This window comes from Larus michahellis, chromosome 3 (genome assembly GCF_964199755.1).
Source record: "Larus michahellis chromosome 3, bLarMic1.1, whole genome shotgun sequence".
NCBI classification, from domain to species: domain Eukaryota; kingdom Metazoa; phylum Chordata; class Aves; order Charadriiformes; family Laridae; genus Larus; species Larus michahellis.
In genome coordinates this window covers 61428411-61441546 of record NC_133898.1, presented here as the reverse complement: position 1 = coordinate 61441546, position 13136 = coordinate 61428411, and the positions used below count along the sequence as shown (strand labels likewise).

Genomic DNA, 13136 nt, shown 5'->3' with positions numbered 1-13136 from the left:
ACCAGGCGCATAAAATTTCAGTGTGTTTTGTTTTGTTAAAAGGAACAAGTAATTTAAAGTGGATTTTTTGTCACAAGAAGCATTAAGGCATGTTTCAGTTTTCCTGACAATCCCGATCATAAACAGCAAGATGCAATCCAAAACATTTATCTCCTACTACATAAAATTAACAGGCAAATAATTAAGCCACATTAACTGCTCTTTATGAAGTGTGCTAGGGCCTTTAACTTGTGGCAAACATTTTAAGGCAATAAATATTTAAAGACGTTAAACTGCAATTCAGGATGTCAGGAAATCCGTGGCTCTGACAGAAGGTTCCAGTGTGACCAAACCCAAGATATTCAGAGAAATTCCAGGAGGCTGGTGAGCCAACTGAGTGGTGACTGCCTTCCAAAAGGGAGGCCCTGGTTCTCCTGCTCTGAGCCATGCACGCCTGTCCTCTCCTTCACACCAACTCTAGTATTTTTCTGACTCCTCCACAAACAACATAACTAATGCAGCTGACAGAAAAGAATTCACCTTCTACAGTGGAAGAGGAGGAAGGGGAGCTGGCCTCGTCACAGATAAAAGGCTAACACCGAGGAGTCAGGTAGAAGGATCACTCTTGCAGCAGCAGCATACTCTCTGATGAGCTGATGCTTCACCTGCAAGTGCTGGTTTATCAGACACTTTGGAGCTGCCATAAAGCAACACTGATTTTGACAAAAGCTGCTCTGCCTTGCCCCAGGCTCACGGGCTTCATTTCCATACTCCACACCCTTTGTGCTAGTAGAAGCACCTAGACTGCTATGAGGTGAAATATGATTGGAAAACTGATCTGACTGAAAAACAACCCACGAGGAGAGGTTTTATTTTTCCATTGCATCAGTTCCCCAACAACACAGCGCACCATAAAACTACACATATGTTGTGCCAACACAAGAGATAGAGATGGGACAGTGTGGGGAAGGAAATGAGCAGCTAAAGGAACAATAGGATTGCTTTGCTTGGCAGCTGGACCAAGCTATGGTAGCTGAAAGCATTCACAACCTTAAAATTTCTCTGTGGTTCAACTCCCCATCTGCAAAATGTGATATTTTTTCCTCTGTCCATTGTCTTTGTGGTTAGTTCCAATAGCAGAAAAAGCAAGAATAATCCCATATCATGAGTTTTACAGAGCACTCAGCAGAACACAGCTCTGACCTCAGCTGGGTCATGAACGTCTTATTAACAAGAGTACGAACAGCTGCTTTCTTGACTATTCTTTCACTTTTGCAAGCACAATGCTGAAGGAATCTATAAAATCAGTCAGTCTTGCTGGCAATAAAGCCATTCAACATTTCCAGTAATAAATTCCTTCTATCAGAACATGAGATTCCGTATGGCCTTTTAGAATTGAAATGTAAAGTACAGATCCTGGATAGCCATTAAACGTAGAGGTACTCTGCAATAATTTCAGGATCAACTGGTCAAATTCAGGCTTAGATGACGAACACTTTCCCCCATAGTTATGACTGGACATTGTATTAACAATTCATTCTCATACAATATTACGTGTTCTTGCTTTTTCCCATATTCAGCTATCCACAATTAAAGAAACTGTATTTCATTGATAGAGCCTTTTTTTAATGTTCATGTGCTATGCAAGTATATTGCAAAGTACTCTGCAACATGCAATAGAAATACACATTTGTAAAAGGTACAGATGTTTAAAGTACTAGTTGGATAAATGTTCACAAGTTCCAATCGAACTGTACGTACCTATGAATATTTATGAATGTATGCACCTACATCTATGTATGTAACTAAATGTAAGCACTTCATATCTCCTAAAGGCAAATTTGACTCCATTTTAAAACTGACCATTGCCTGCATTGCTGAACTGGATCAAATCAATCTTTTTCAGTCATATGTTAAAAAAAAAAGTGTGAAAATACAGAAACTCTAAAAATTATCCTCTAATAAATCCTCTCTCTGAAGAACCACCACTCCCACAGCAAGGACAGCAGAAAAAGATGGATGTGTGTTCTTCAGCCTCTCTAGTTACAATCAAGCTCATTAGCTCCATCACAACTTCACTGGTGATGAAAACAAATTTAGGGAGCTGTAACTTGACAAAAGTGGAGGAATAGGTGAGGATAGGTAGTTATATCTTAACTCACTAGCAACAGGAGGACATCTATCAGAACTTCTACACAACCACAATTTAGAAGTATTAAGTTTCGGGTTTAATTACAACAGATTGCAGTTAGATGGTAATAAAAAGCTAGACTGCTTCAAATGTTTCAAATATAAGCTCATAATCAGTTGTTGAGCACAGAAGAAAGCAGAGTAAAAATTGTATAGAAATTCTATGTTATAAGAAACATAAGTTCCGTATCAAAAGCAAGAAATTCTGGACTTTCTGCAAACTTTTATTCTCTGCAGAAAGTGACTGTAGAGAATCCTCAGGTTTGGAGAAGGATTTAGTAGTATTTTTAAATGTACCTCTGAGTGGGCACAATCATACTTCACTGAAAGTGCTGCAAGTTCACTTTGAGCAGTTTCAGCTGCAGCTCGATAGTGATTCATCTGCTCTCTAGTGACAGGAATATCCAAGAGAACGCGATCATGAGATTCCTGGGAAGATAGCATGAAAACAAAACCATTAGACATCGACTCTTCAGAACATTTTTGTTTCACTGCTTTTTTGATTAAGCTGCTCAAGGGCATTTAACTCCAAATATGTTATTACCAGAGTACCCAACCCTTACTGGAAAACAGGATAAGCAGTTACTTTTCTACCAGTCACCACTTTCATCTGCAAGTTCACCCAGCAACATCAGTGCTAAAGTATATTGGCACGCAAGGTATCCCCCCTCAACAATCCCATGGCCTCCCACTATTTTCAGCTCAAGTTGTTTCAATGTGTTTAGCAACGTTCAGAACATCCCTCTTCTACTAACTTATCTGGTCACTCCTTCAACCCATGTAAACTTTAACCCAAAGGGAGGTCTCAGGTGTCTCTTATGCAAAGAAACACTTCAGGTTTTAGAGTTCAGTTACACTGCATGCTCCCTCATTGTTACGTTGCAATAAATGGTTAAAAAAAAAAAGCAATGGCTACCAATTCTCTCTGTGCCACTCATGATTTTGCAGATTTCTATCATATCTCACCTTCACTGTCTCTCTACCAGGTTGAAGAGTCCATGCCTACTCAGACACTCCTACTTGCTCCTCAAAGTCACTTTCTGGCCTGCCCATTTGCACTCTTACTTCTAATCTGACACGGCTACAGGTTCTTTTGAATTCCTTCACTTGTGTGCAACTTCAGCTTTCTGAATGATGCTTTTTGGTCCCCAGAAATCACCACACTGACTTCCTTTCACCCTTTTTCAAGCCCTTCTGATAGATGGCAGGCAGGGGCTCTGTGCTTTTAGCACAGTCTCCTTCACACCACTTGTACAATTCTTTTAGCTGTCCCTTTTATATTCTTTATAGTAAGCTTTCTTGTTCTTGGGTGGTTCTGCTCTTCCACAGTGCAGCAGAAATGCATTGGATTTCTTGGCCTTTATTATTTAAATCTTTCAATATGAAAATTCAGACCTGAGGTCTTGATAGGACTTTCATTAGACAGAATGCTGTTTTCAATTGACAGTGACTACAAAATTTTGAAATTTAACATCTTCAGAACAAGACAAGGTGATGCTGGGAGCACACATGGCAGAGGACAGAACATGAGATTTTTATTCCATCAGCTCCCCCGCAGGACAAACAAAACTGCGATCCTAGTGCATTTAGGTATGCATTACAAAATGCAAATCTCCTCCAGCTAATGACCGCTGTGGAAACAAGATATTACAACGGAGACAGAGATAAGATGTCGTCACTTCATGGTCTCGTACAACAGAATTGGTCTCCAGGTTGAGATAAATTACAAGTTCAGGTCCTACCCATTCTAAATAGAAAAAAAAAAATAACAGCTTTCTAAATAGGTGAACATCTACCAAAAGAAGCCTCTACCAAGAAACGCACACAGAAATCCCTGGGCAAAACTACTGGTCTGGACTGTAGCAAGAGATAAATTACCTCAGATTACTTTCTACAACATTGTCAGCTCTCTTCTTTAATCTTTCTGTAATGCACTAGTACACACTGGATTAGATCCATCAAGTTTAATCACATTCATCACCCTCACAGACACTCAGCTGGGCTCTTTCACAAAGGAGTTGCCAGTCTCATCAAGCCAGACTGATAGATGTGGTACAGCTCATGGCCATGTGCAACTTAACACACAATCTCTGAGATAAAAGGGCTGCTAATTTTCTCAACACTTTATCACCATTCTGAGGGAGTAAGAGAAGGCATGTGCCATCTCTTTGCTGCTTTGTCTTTCTTTTTGCTTTACTCCACTTGTTTCACATTGTACAATCACATGGAATTCTTTGATGTAGAGAGTTTTTTTTCATTCTGTAATACATCAGGGCTCCAAAACCATGGCTGGAGCTCACAAAAAGTAACACTGTGTATGTTATTTATGTATGTTATTATATTACTGTATTGCTGTATGTTTTCTTTTTCTTCCCTAAATAAACAAAACACTTATGCTTCTACAGAAAGAAGGAATACATCTAAAAACTGACAAAATAAAAAAAAATTCAGAGCATAGATGAAGAAAGAAGCCCTCTGTTCAGCAGCAATAATCAACACAATAAAACCCTTTACAGCTGGAACTTCTGAAACCTACATTTGTCATACAAATCTAGATTTTAAAATGATGACCACTTTAAACATGCAGTTACACATCTAGAATGATTTAAAAGAGGTTTAAATGAAGCCAGGTGCAAAAGCCAATGTGAATTACCGTTTCACTCATTTACAGTCTTACTGAGATTAACAGAAGCAGATCTCTGCATCCTCCAGTGCCTAAGTAAATATGAAGCTAATCATATGTGTTGACATCATGCTAGAAAAGTTAGTATGATTATCGTATTTTTAGCAGGGAATGTGCATGCTTTAATATCTAAGTAAATAATTTTCTAAGCCTTGCCAGCAGCCATTCACAAGTCTGATCATTAATCATACCTATAACAATGCAGTTAACTTGGCATGATTACTCGGGGCAAAATTTGTGATACAGATATGGCACTTCTATATCTCTGGAAAAATTCAGATTTGTAATGTTTCATGAGTACTATGTAGTTTATACTTATTACTATTAAGAAAATAGAATGAAGAAAGTGTTAAAAGAGACAGTAGACGAGAAGCTTTCATATATTATCCCTCAATCGGCTCGAAATAATCTAGGTTTTTGGTGTTTCTCCCATTCATCTTATTAACTTTTTTCATCCCGTTCAACTTACCTGCAACAAAATGAAGTTTTCATTTCACTTCAAATGCTAAACAAAAGCTAAACCTATATTCACAATACTTAAAGAGTAATATCTACTTGGACCAATAGGCATTCTTTAGAAGATCAACAACATACGGTCATTGTTGTTATTGTGGGTTTTTTTGTTTTCATTTTTTACCAAATAACTACTTTCACCTCCCTGAAATCCGGCCTGTAGTTGGCAAACTTCACCTGATTCAGAAACAACAGAACTTCAACAACATTCAGTAGTTTTATACCTCACCATATACGTTGAAATTGGCCAACTGTTCAAGTCACTCACTCCCAATCTGCTTTTCTCAGCTTTTCTTTTATTTCCTTGTTATTTCACCCCGCGCCAAAGGCTGCTACTACTGCCACTGACCCCCCTTTCCCAAAATATATATTTTAAAAATCTCTATTGAAACAGAAAGCCCTCAGTAAGCATTTTGGCACTGACCACTACCCTGAGTGACTTGCCAATGCATTGCCCCTTGCTCACAGTAGACAGACACTACTCAAGGCAGGGATTTCTTCTTTCTGTTTCCAAAGCACCTAAGCACATTGCGGTTGGCATACCAAAAATAATGACTCACAAACCTTTCTTAACTCCGTTCTTCCTTTGCTTCTACAGAACAAATGGAGGGGGGGGAAAGGGGAAGAGGTTGAAAATTAAATAGATTTGCATTATGATGACACATGACATTAATTTTTCACAGACCTGCTTTACTGGCATAAAAGCAGAACGCTATGGGAAAGCTTCTCTAGTAGCATATGAGCTTTGATGGACTCCACAATATTCAAACCCACATCTGACTAAAACAGACATCTTAACTTGGACTTCTCTGGGTTACATTCACTGGTTCAGCTGCAGTCTGGCTTTGTGCAGTAATCACTTAATTTTGCCACTGCTTTTCATGTGCTTCAAGTTTTTATTTCATCTCCCCTTTTATCCTGCATCTCTTCTACACTGATAAGTTAAAAAAAAAAAAACAACAAAAAACACCTGTGCAATAAGCACATGATCTATCTTAAGTGAACTACATCTTTTTTTCTACGCCGATGTTAAGGTAACTAGTGGCCCCTTTTTTACCTACATGTTTATATAGGATTTACTACACTGGGTGGACTCAGTCGGCTATTCAATAATTTCTGTAAATCCCAGTGTCATGACAGTTCATACTCCGAAAACAAACACAATGAGATATCCTGAAACAGTAATATTTCTTCCTACAAAAAATTAATATTCATGGGTGTATACATGCAAAAAATTTCTTCTAATTTCTGAAAATAAAATGCAGTAGCATAGTTTATTATTATTTGCTGCAACCAGAATGAAGATGACATCCAACATGAAGTACTAAGAAGAATGTGCAGCTGAAAAATTTCCACGCGGAATTCATTTCCCTAAGAAATCACAAGAAAATATCCACAACCTTGCTATTGGATCTGTGGGAGGCTAAGGTGCCTTTCAGGACAACAGGCATCAAGGGAAATTCATTGTGTATGGGCTAAACTGCTGGGAAAGGCAGCTTAAAGATTATGCTTGATTGTAACTATTCTAACTACCGCTAGAAACTTAATACTAAAAGTTTCTTGCCATCCACAACCTAATTGGCTTAATTTTCTGATTAAATAATCAAAGTATGTTCTAACAAGGCCATTTCCAAAACTGTCTTATGTAAATTGATTTAAAAAGAAAAGAAAATTCTACTTCAGCATGCAGGCAATAGTCAATCTTTATCTTATTTTGCAAAATAATCTATCTACTATAAAGATATACAAGTTTTAGAATATATTTCTTTTCAGGGTAATACATGCAAAACCAGACTAAAATGAATCAGAGTCATTTAGGGGAAAAAAAGCTATTCACAAATTAACCCACTTGTATGTATTTTGGGTAAAGTTAACTTCTTTCTAGATAATACTTTGCCTATCAGAGATCTAAAAATGTTTGCATTGATAATGCTTTATCAGCATAAATTGAAATTTGCAAGTAACATTTCAAGACCATTCAGTCCTGTCAGTTTCCCTTTCACATTATAAAATGCCAGAAATACCCAATACTTTTGATGACTCCCCACTCAGTGAAAGCCCCTTTTCCCCTCTATGATTTCTGCCTGTAACTAGGCACAACTCATTGCTTGCAGTTTGTGTGTGCAATTCAAAAGTTCTTTTTTTATTGTTGTTATATGCCTGTGGAGTTTTTATGCATTAGTGTACTGTTCCAGAAACACGTAAAACTAAGTAAAGTATTCCCAACAGCTCAAATAAATTACCAAAAAGATTTTCTAAATACCTTTCAGAAGGGTACTGCTTAGCTCTACTCTCCTCCCTTTGCAGTACTCATTCAAAGGTATTACTGAAAGATAAAAAACACTCTCTGGTGTTGCTCATCTACTGAAAAGGCCAATTTCAAGTTTGATTAATGGGCCCAAATGAAAGTTTTATTATCATCAAAAGTTTAGTTTTACCCTCTAATACTACAAGCAACAGTTAAAGAGTTTTCATCTTTCATTTTCCTGTTAGGATGAGGTGACTTTGCATCTAAATGTAATAAATGCTTTTATGATGAAGGACAGCAGTCATCTCAAGGCTATTACTGAGATACACCACCTACTGTAAATGCTACTTAACACGTTCTTTGTTTTACTTCATCCTTTGTTTGTATGGCTAAATTAAGGAATTTGGATCTCCCCTGATGCTTTGTCTCACAGCTTTTCCAAAATTAATAACAAGAAGGAGCTGATGTGTTTAATCTCAAAATAATAAACACTGTAATTGCTAAGACAAAATTTAGGAGAAAAATGTGACAAAATTAAGTGCTTATGCAGGAATTGTTGCAAACCACTTGTTCTACTGTTTTTAATCTATCAGTGCTGAACAGAGTTAAATAAATTTTGTAAGAGAATAGCTTAAATGAGAGATTTAAAAAACAAACCATCATGCAATGTCAACACTCTTGCAATTTTTGTACGATGCCTACTATACTTTCCTACAGTCAATGAAAGGCAAACAGTTTAGATATATTTAACTGTGGTGGTATATACACAATTAAGACTGATTAGTGCTGTAGTTTGATTTACCGTTTGTAACCCACATTTTACACATAGCTTCTAATGTACTTCTGAGTCACGAAAGTAGCATTCAGCAATTCTTTGACTTCAGGTCAGTTGCATGTGGAGCTGGTTGCTGTCAACTCTGTACCTAAGCAGTGCTAACAAAAACTTTGTGATCAGGTCAAAACAGGTGCATTTAATATAATGGCAGTTGATTTTGCCATAACAAACTACCAAAATTCTGTAGGTTTTGTCTCAATACAGCATAATTATTAAATTGATGTTTAACTATTAAAGAGACACTGAGCTGTTCACACACTAATAAATTGTTTATCCTTTGGAATACAAAATCATTAGAAGTTTTCTGCTGTATCTTTAGTACAAAAGAGTTTGATCCTTCTAAGCAATATCCCCAAGCGTCTCCTTTAAATTCACATCAAAGCCAGCAAACCAGTTTCAAAGGAAGAAGAAATGCAAAGAAGAAATTCTTAAGATAACTATAAATTCCTGCCCCATGAGAGATACTCCCTTCTGCAACACTTAATAAGAAAAAAAAAACACAAACTTTCGTCCTTGAGTGTGTAAAGATAAGCTGTAACCATCAGCTGAAGTTCACTGAGCTGCAGCTGAAGCGCACACCAACTGCCGGGCACAGCTCTGCAGCTGCAAAAGTTGTGGGGTTTTTTTAAAAAAAAAAAGGTTACTTATATTTAAAATTGAAAAGGTAACTCGCAGGGGCGGCTTACAGCCAGTCTCAGTCACCCTCCACAGAAACAGCCGACAGAAAGCTACTGAAAAGTGAAGCGGGGGGCGGGATTTTTCCAAAATCGTGGGTTTATTCTCTAACAAAACCCCCAAAACAACCCAAACCCCTGTACCCTTTCTGCCTTCCCCTCTGTTACCGCCCAGCTCTGCCCTGTGCCGGTCGGCGGGCCAAGCTAGCCTCGGGGGCTCTCACGGGAGCCCCCGGGCGCCTTGCAGCGGCCAGGCCCGGCCGAGGGCAGCCCGCCAGGCCCGGCAGCCGCCGCCGCACCCCTCCTCCGCGCCCGGGCTGCCGGCCGCCGCGCTCTCCCTCGGGGACGCGGTGCCGGGGCGGGCCGCGGCTTCCCGCCCGCAGAAACCACGGCCGCCCCCGCAGGGCCGGGCCGGGCCGCTCCCCAGCCCCCGCGGTACCTCGGCCGCCGCGCCGCTGCCCCTGTCAGCCAGCCGAGGGGCGGCGGAGGCCGAGCGGGGCCCGGCCCTGGCGCCGCGGCTCATGGCGGCCGTCGCGGTGCCGCCGTCCCCACGGCAACGCGAAGCGGGCGGCACCGCCTGCGCCCTCCCCTGGCCGGGCGGCAGGTCTGGGCCGGGCCGCACGGCTCCCAGCCTAGGGGTCGCCATGGCGTCCCCTGGTTAGGAAAAGCCGGGGACAGTGCTCGGTGCCTGATAGTGGACGGTCTCTGCAAAGGGATGCTCACAGAAACTTTTTTTTCCACTTTCAAATAGCCATTACACAGCAAAACTTCATGAACCTGAGAAAACTGCCTCAAAATTTTCCTCAAAAAAAGTCAAAACGGAGGCAAGATGAGACGCGAAGGCCAGCGCGCTCTGACCCAAGCAGGGTTTCCCGCCCAGCAGCTCCCTCCTGCGGCCGGGGGCGGGCAGCCCGCCTCGGCTGCCGCTGCTGAGGGGAAGGGGACAACACTCTCCTTTTCCTCTTGCTTCTCCTGCGTCCCTTCCAAATAAAGTAGATAAAGATGGGAAGAGAGGAACTGCAGGTCGCGGTAAAAGAAGGTTAAACCTCCAGGTGTGTGGGTGCTGACCCAGGCCTGCCCCAGAGCCTGATGCCATGTCTGTACTCACCCACGCGTCAAAAAGTGTCTCACCTTTCCTAGGAACCCTGGCTTATTTGTTTTTGCCGAGAAGAAAATGGAAAAGCTAGGGATGGTACAGATTTTTTTAATTGATTTTTTTTTTTTGGTCCTTCTCTCTGTGTGCCTGATGCCATTTCACCGCTGCTGCCGAGGTCAGGGAAGAGCCCTGCCCGAGCAGAGGGGTGCCAGTGTGGATCATCACCCTGTTTAAAATGCTACATTGCTAAAGCACAGAGCTAGACAATGCCATGCCTCAGCTGGAATCTGCCTCTAAACTCATAAAGGAAAGGAGAAAAATTGCTTAACGCAAGGAGGCAGTCCTGGGAAGAGACCGGGGTAAATGGAGACCCATGTGGGGCTGATGCTGTGCAGGCACAGGCAGCAGGAGCCACCGGCCCCCATCTCGGGGAGCGTCTGGGGACAGATGCAATCGCCATCAGCGCATGAGGTGACAAAAGCTCCCTGATGGCATGTTTCCACTTCATCCTCACAGGCAAAGCAACACAGGAGGGCATAGGGGGTATAAAAATGTGTTATGAAAACCGTTGTTCTTGAGGACTGTCTACATAAAGGGTCTTTCTGTTGCTATAGTAGAGGGTGAAACCAGTGGGGCATTTCTGAATCAAAATTATCTGGTGCTGACAGAGCGGATGGGGGTGCAGAGAAGGTAGCTGCGAGCAGCATGTGCTGCAGGCGTCTCTGAAGGGAGACAGTCCCTGAGCCCAGCGGCTGCAGCCTGGGAGACAAGACCTTAGCTTTGCAGTGCTAAACTCTCAAAAGGACCCAAGTGAGAAAGCAGCCAGAGGAAAAGAGCAGGGAGCTTGGCCAGAGGGGAACTGTGCATCCAGGCTGTTTCCATATGGCTCAGAGAGAAACGCCCAGGCAATCCCTAGCTCCCAGTTTAATTCCATTCAGTTCCCAAGCCAAAGTGTATTCCAAAGCGATACAAATCTCCATTAACACAAAGCCTTAATAGTTTTACGAGGATAATGTTCCTGACCTTTTTTTTTCTCCCCAATTCTTTGTCTGTGACTGTTCTATTACATGAGGTACCAGAAATACTATGCTGATGCCTTGGGAGCCCAACCAAAAGTTTTTATAATTTCAAATATGGGACTCAGTGTGCTGGATCAAAACTGTTACCACCACATGCTGCAAAATGCTGATCCACTGTAAACTCATTCTGCAATTCAAATCTATTAAGTAGTTTTGACAGGTTAAATTTGTACTGGCAATCTTACATAAAACCAGCATAAATTTGGCACAAGTTTTAATGTTTTCTGCAAATTTGGACAAAAATATCATCCCGGATTTGTCCAGCATCTGACTGCAGTCTAATCTGTCCCACTACCAGAGCAGCGTGCAGATGCAGGATTAAATGATGGTGAAACTTTGTCCTAACTTTCTTCAGCATGGGTTTGAGCGCATTTCCCCATCGCTAGGCCTGCAGTGCCACGGATGGTTCAAGAGCTTTACTTCAGCCACTTCTACAGCCGTGGTGGTGGGGAGAGAATACTTACACAGCTGTTTCTTACCATGCATCTATGAAGTTATTTGGCTTTAAAAAAATGCTGAATCTGAGGAACTCTTACAAGAGTAACAACAAAAGGGGCAAGAAAAAAAAGGATGAAGAAAAGTGGAAATGTCATATAGCACTCCAAAAAAGAATGGGGTGGTTTGAGGGGGTGCAATACCCGCTCTTCGAGCCATTTGACAAAGTACCTTATTACAGGATGCTAACACTTAAAAATGCTTTAGGCTTGTTTGCTAAATACTACAGGTAGAGTTCTCAAAAGGACTCCATGTTTCTTTTTCCTTAACAAGGGCAGGAAATAATTACTTAGGAAGGATTACTTCAGGATTTTTAGTTAAAAATAATTTCAAGGAGTCATTTATCATGAATGAGATTCTTCATGTTGTGTCATAGAAAATACACGGACAGGATGTTCTCAGCCTTTCTGACCAAAGAATGATGCAGGATCTTTTGAATCTATGTACTTAATAAAGTCACTCTAATTTTTAAAACAAAAAATAATACCTAAAAAAATTACTACAGTCTTTCCCTTCCTTGAAAGAGCTCAGTGTTGAGGAAGGATAGTAAAACTGATCTGGGATGTGAAACCCCAGCTCCTGTAGCCAGTACACTCAAAAATAAGACCTAACAATTCAGGTAGATCTGCAGGTTCCTAAATAGCTGCTCCTAATTGAATTTTCTGTAAGTAAATGAGAATGGACATATCTGAATAGCTTCAGAGATAAAAGCCACGTGATGGTGTGGATAGCTTTCCCCTCACTCCATGGAAGAGATGTACTTTGTATCTTGTGGGGTATGGATGGATGGAGGGAGAGCAATTGTTCCCAGTACCCCAACAGTCCCATGTTTCTGGACATTTGAACCAGATTCCCTACCAAGCAACACAAATTAGTTTAGACTGCCTTTCAAAGTGCTTAGTATGCCACAGGCTAAAATGACATTTCTGTGTCAATATCTGCATTTTGCTAGCATATCAGTCTGCAGACTTCTGAGAACTTAATAAAAAGAAAAAGGAAACGTGTAACATAAAAAAGAGCACCGCTTAAAAAAAAAAAGAAAAGAAAAAAAAAAGGAGCAGCTTTCTGGGGCCTGCAGGAGCACCGCAAGAGTGAAACGTACAGTTGCACGGACATTGTAGTAGACCTGATCTAGGAAAGAGGTCCCTAAAATACTATTTCTTCAAGAAAGGATTCAGAAAGTCCTCAGAGCCAAACCCATTTTTAAGAATGGAATGATCAACTCAATGAAAGGTCAGCTCTTATTTTTATTATTTGAATTGCTTTTAAATATTTTCCTTAATAAAAAAACAAAACCCAAGAATCTCTATGAAAAAAGGCATCTTTCAGCATTGTATTTTTAAC

At 40.8% G+C, this 13136-nt stretch overlaps 1 protein-coding gene across 2 annotated transcripts in view; it reads right to left on the bottom strand.

Moving 5' to 3' along the window:
- Positions 1–13136, bottom strand: part of LOC141740909 (damage-control phosphatase ARMT1-like) — a 62049-nt gene that overhangs the window by 34403 nt on the left and 14510 nt on the right. Inside the window, exons 1-2 of one of the 2 annotated variants that reach the window (XM_074580410.1) lie at positions 9562–9674; positions 2467–2598 (exon numbers count right to left, since the gene is read on the bottom strand). In XM_074580410.1, the coding sequence (XP_074436511.1) occupies positions 2467–2598; positions 9562–9645 (216 nt within the window). In that variant the 5' untranslated portion in view covers positions 9646–9674. Of the gene's footprint in view, positions 1–2466; positions 2599–9561; positions 9675–13136 lie in introns of those variants that run through there. The other variant, XM_074580412.1, reaches the window with a different exon arrangement.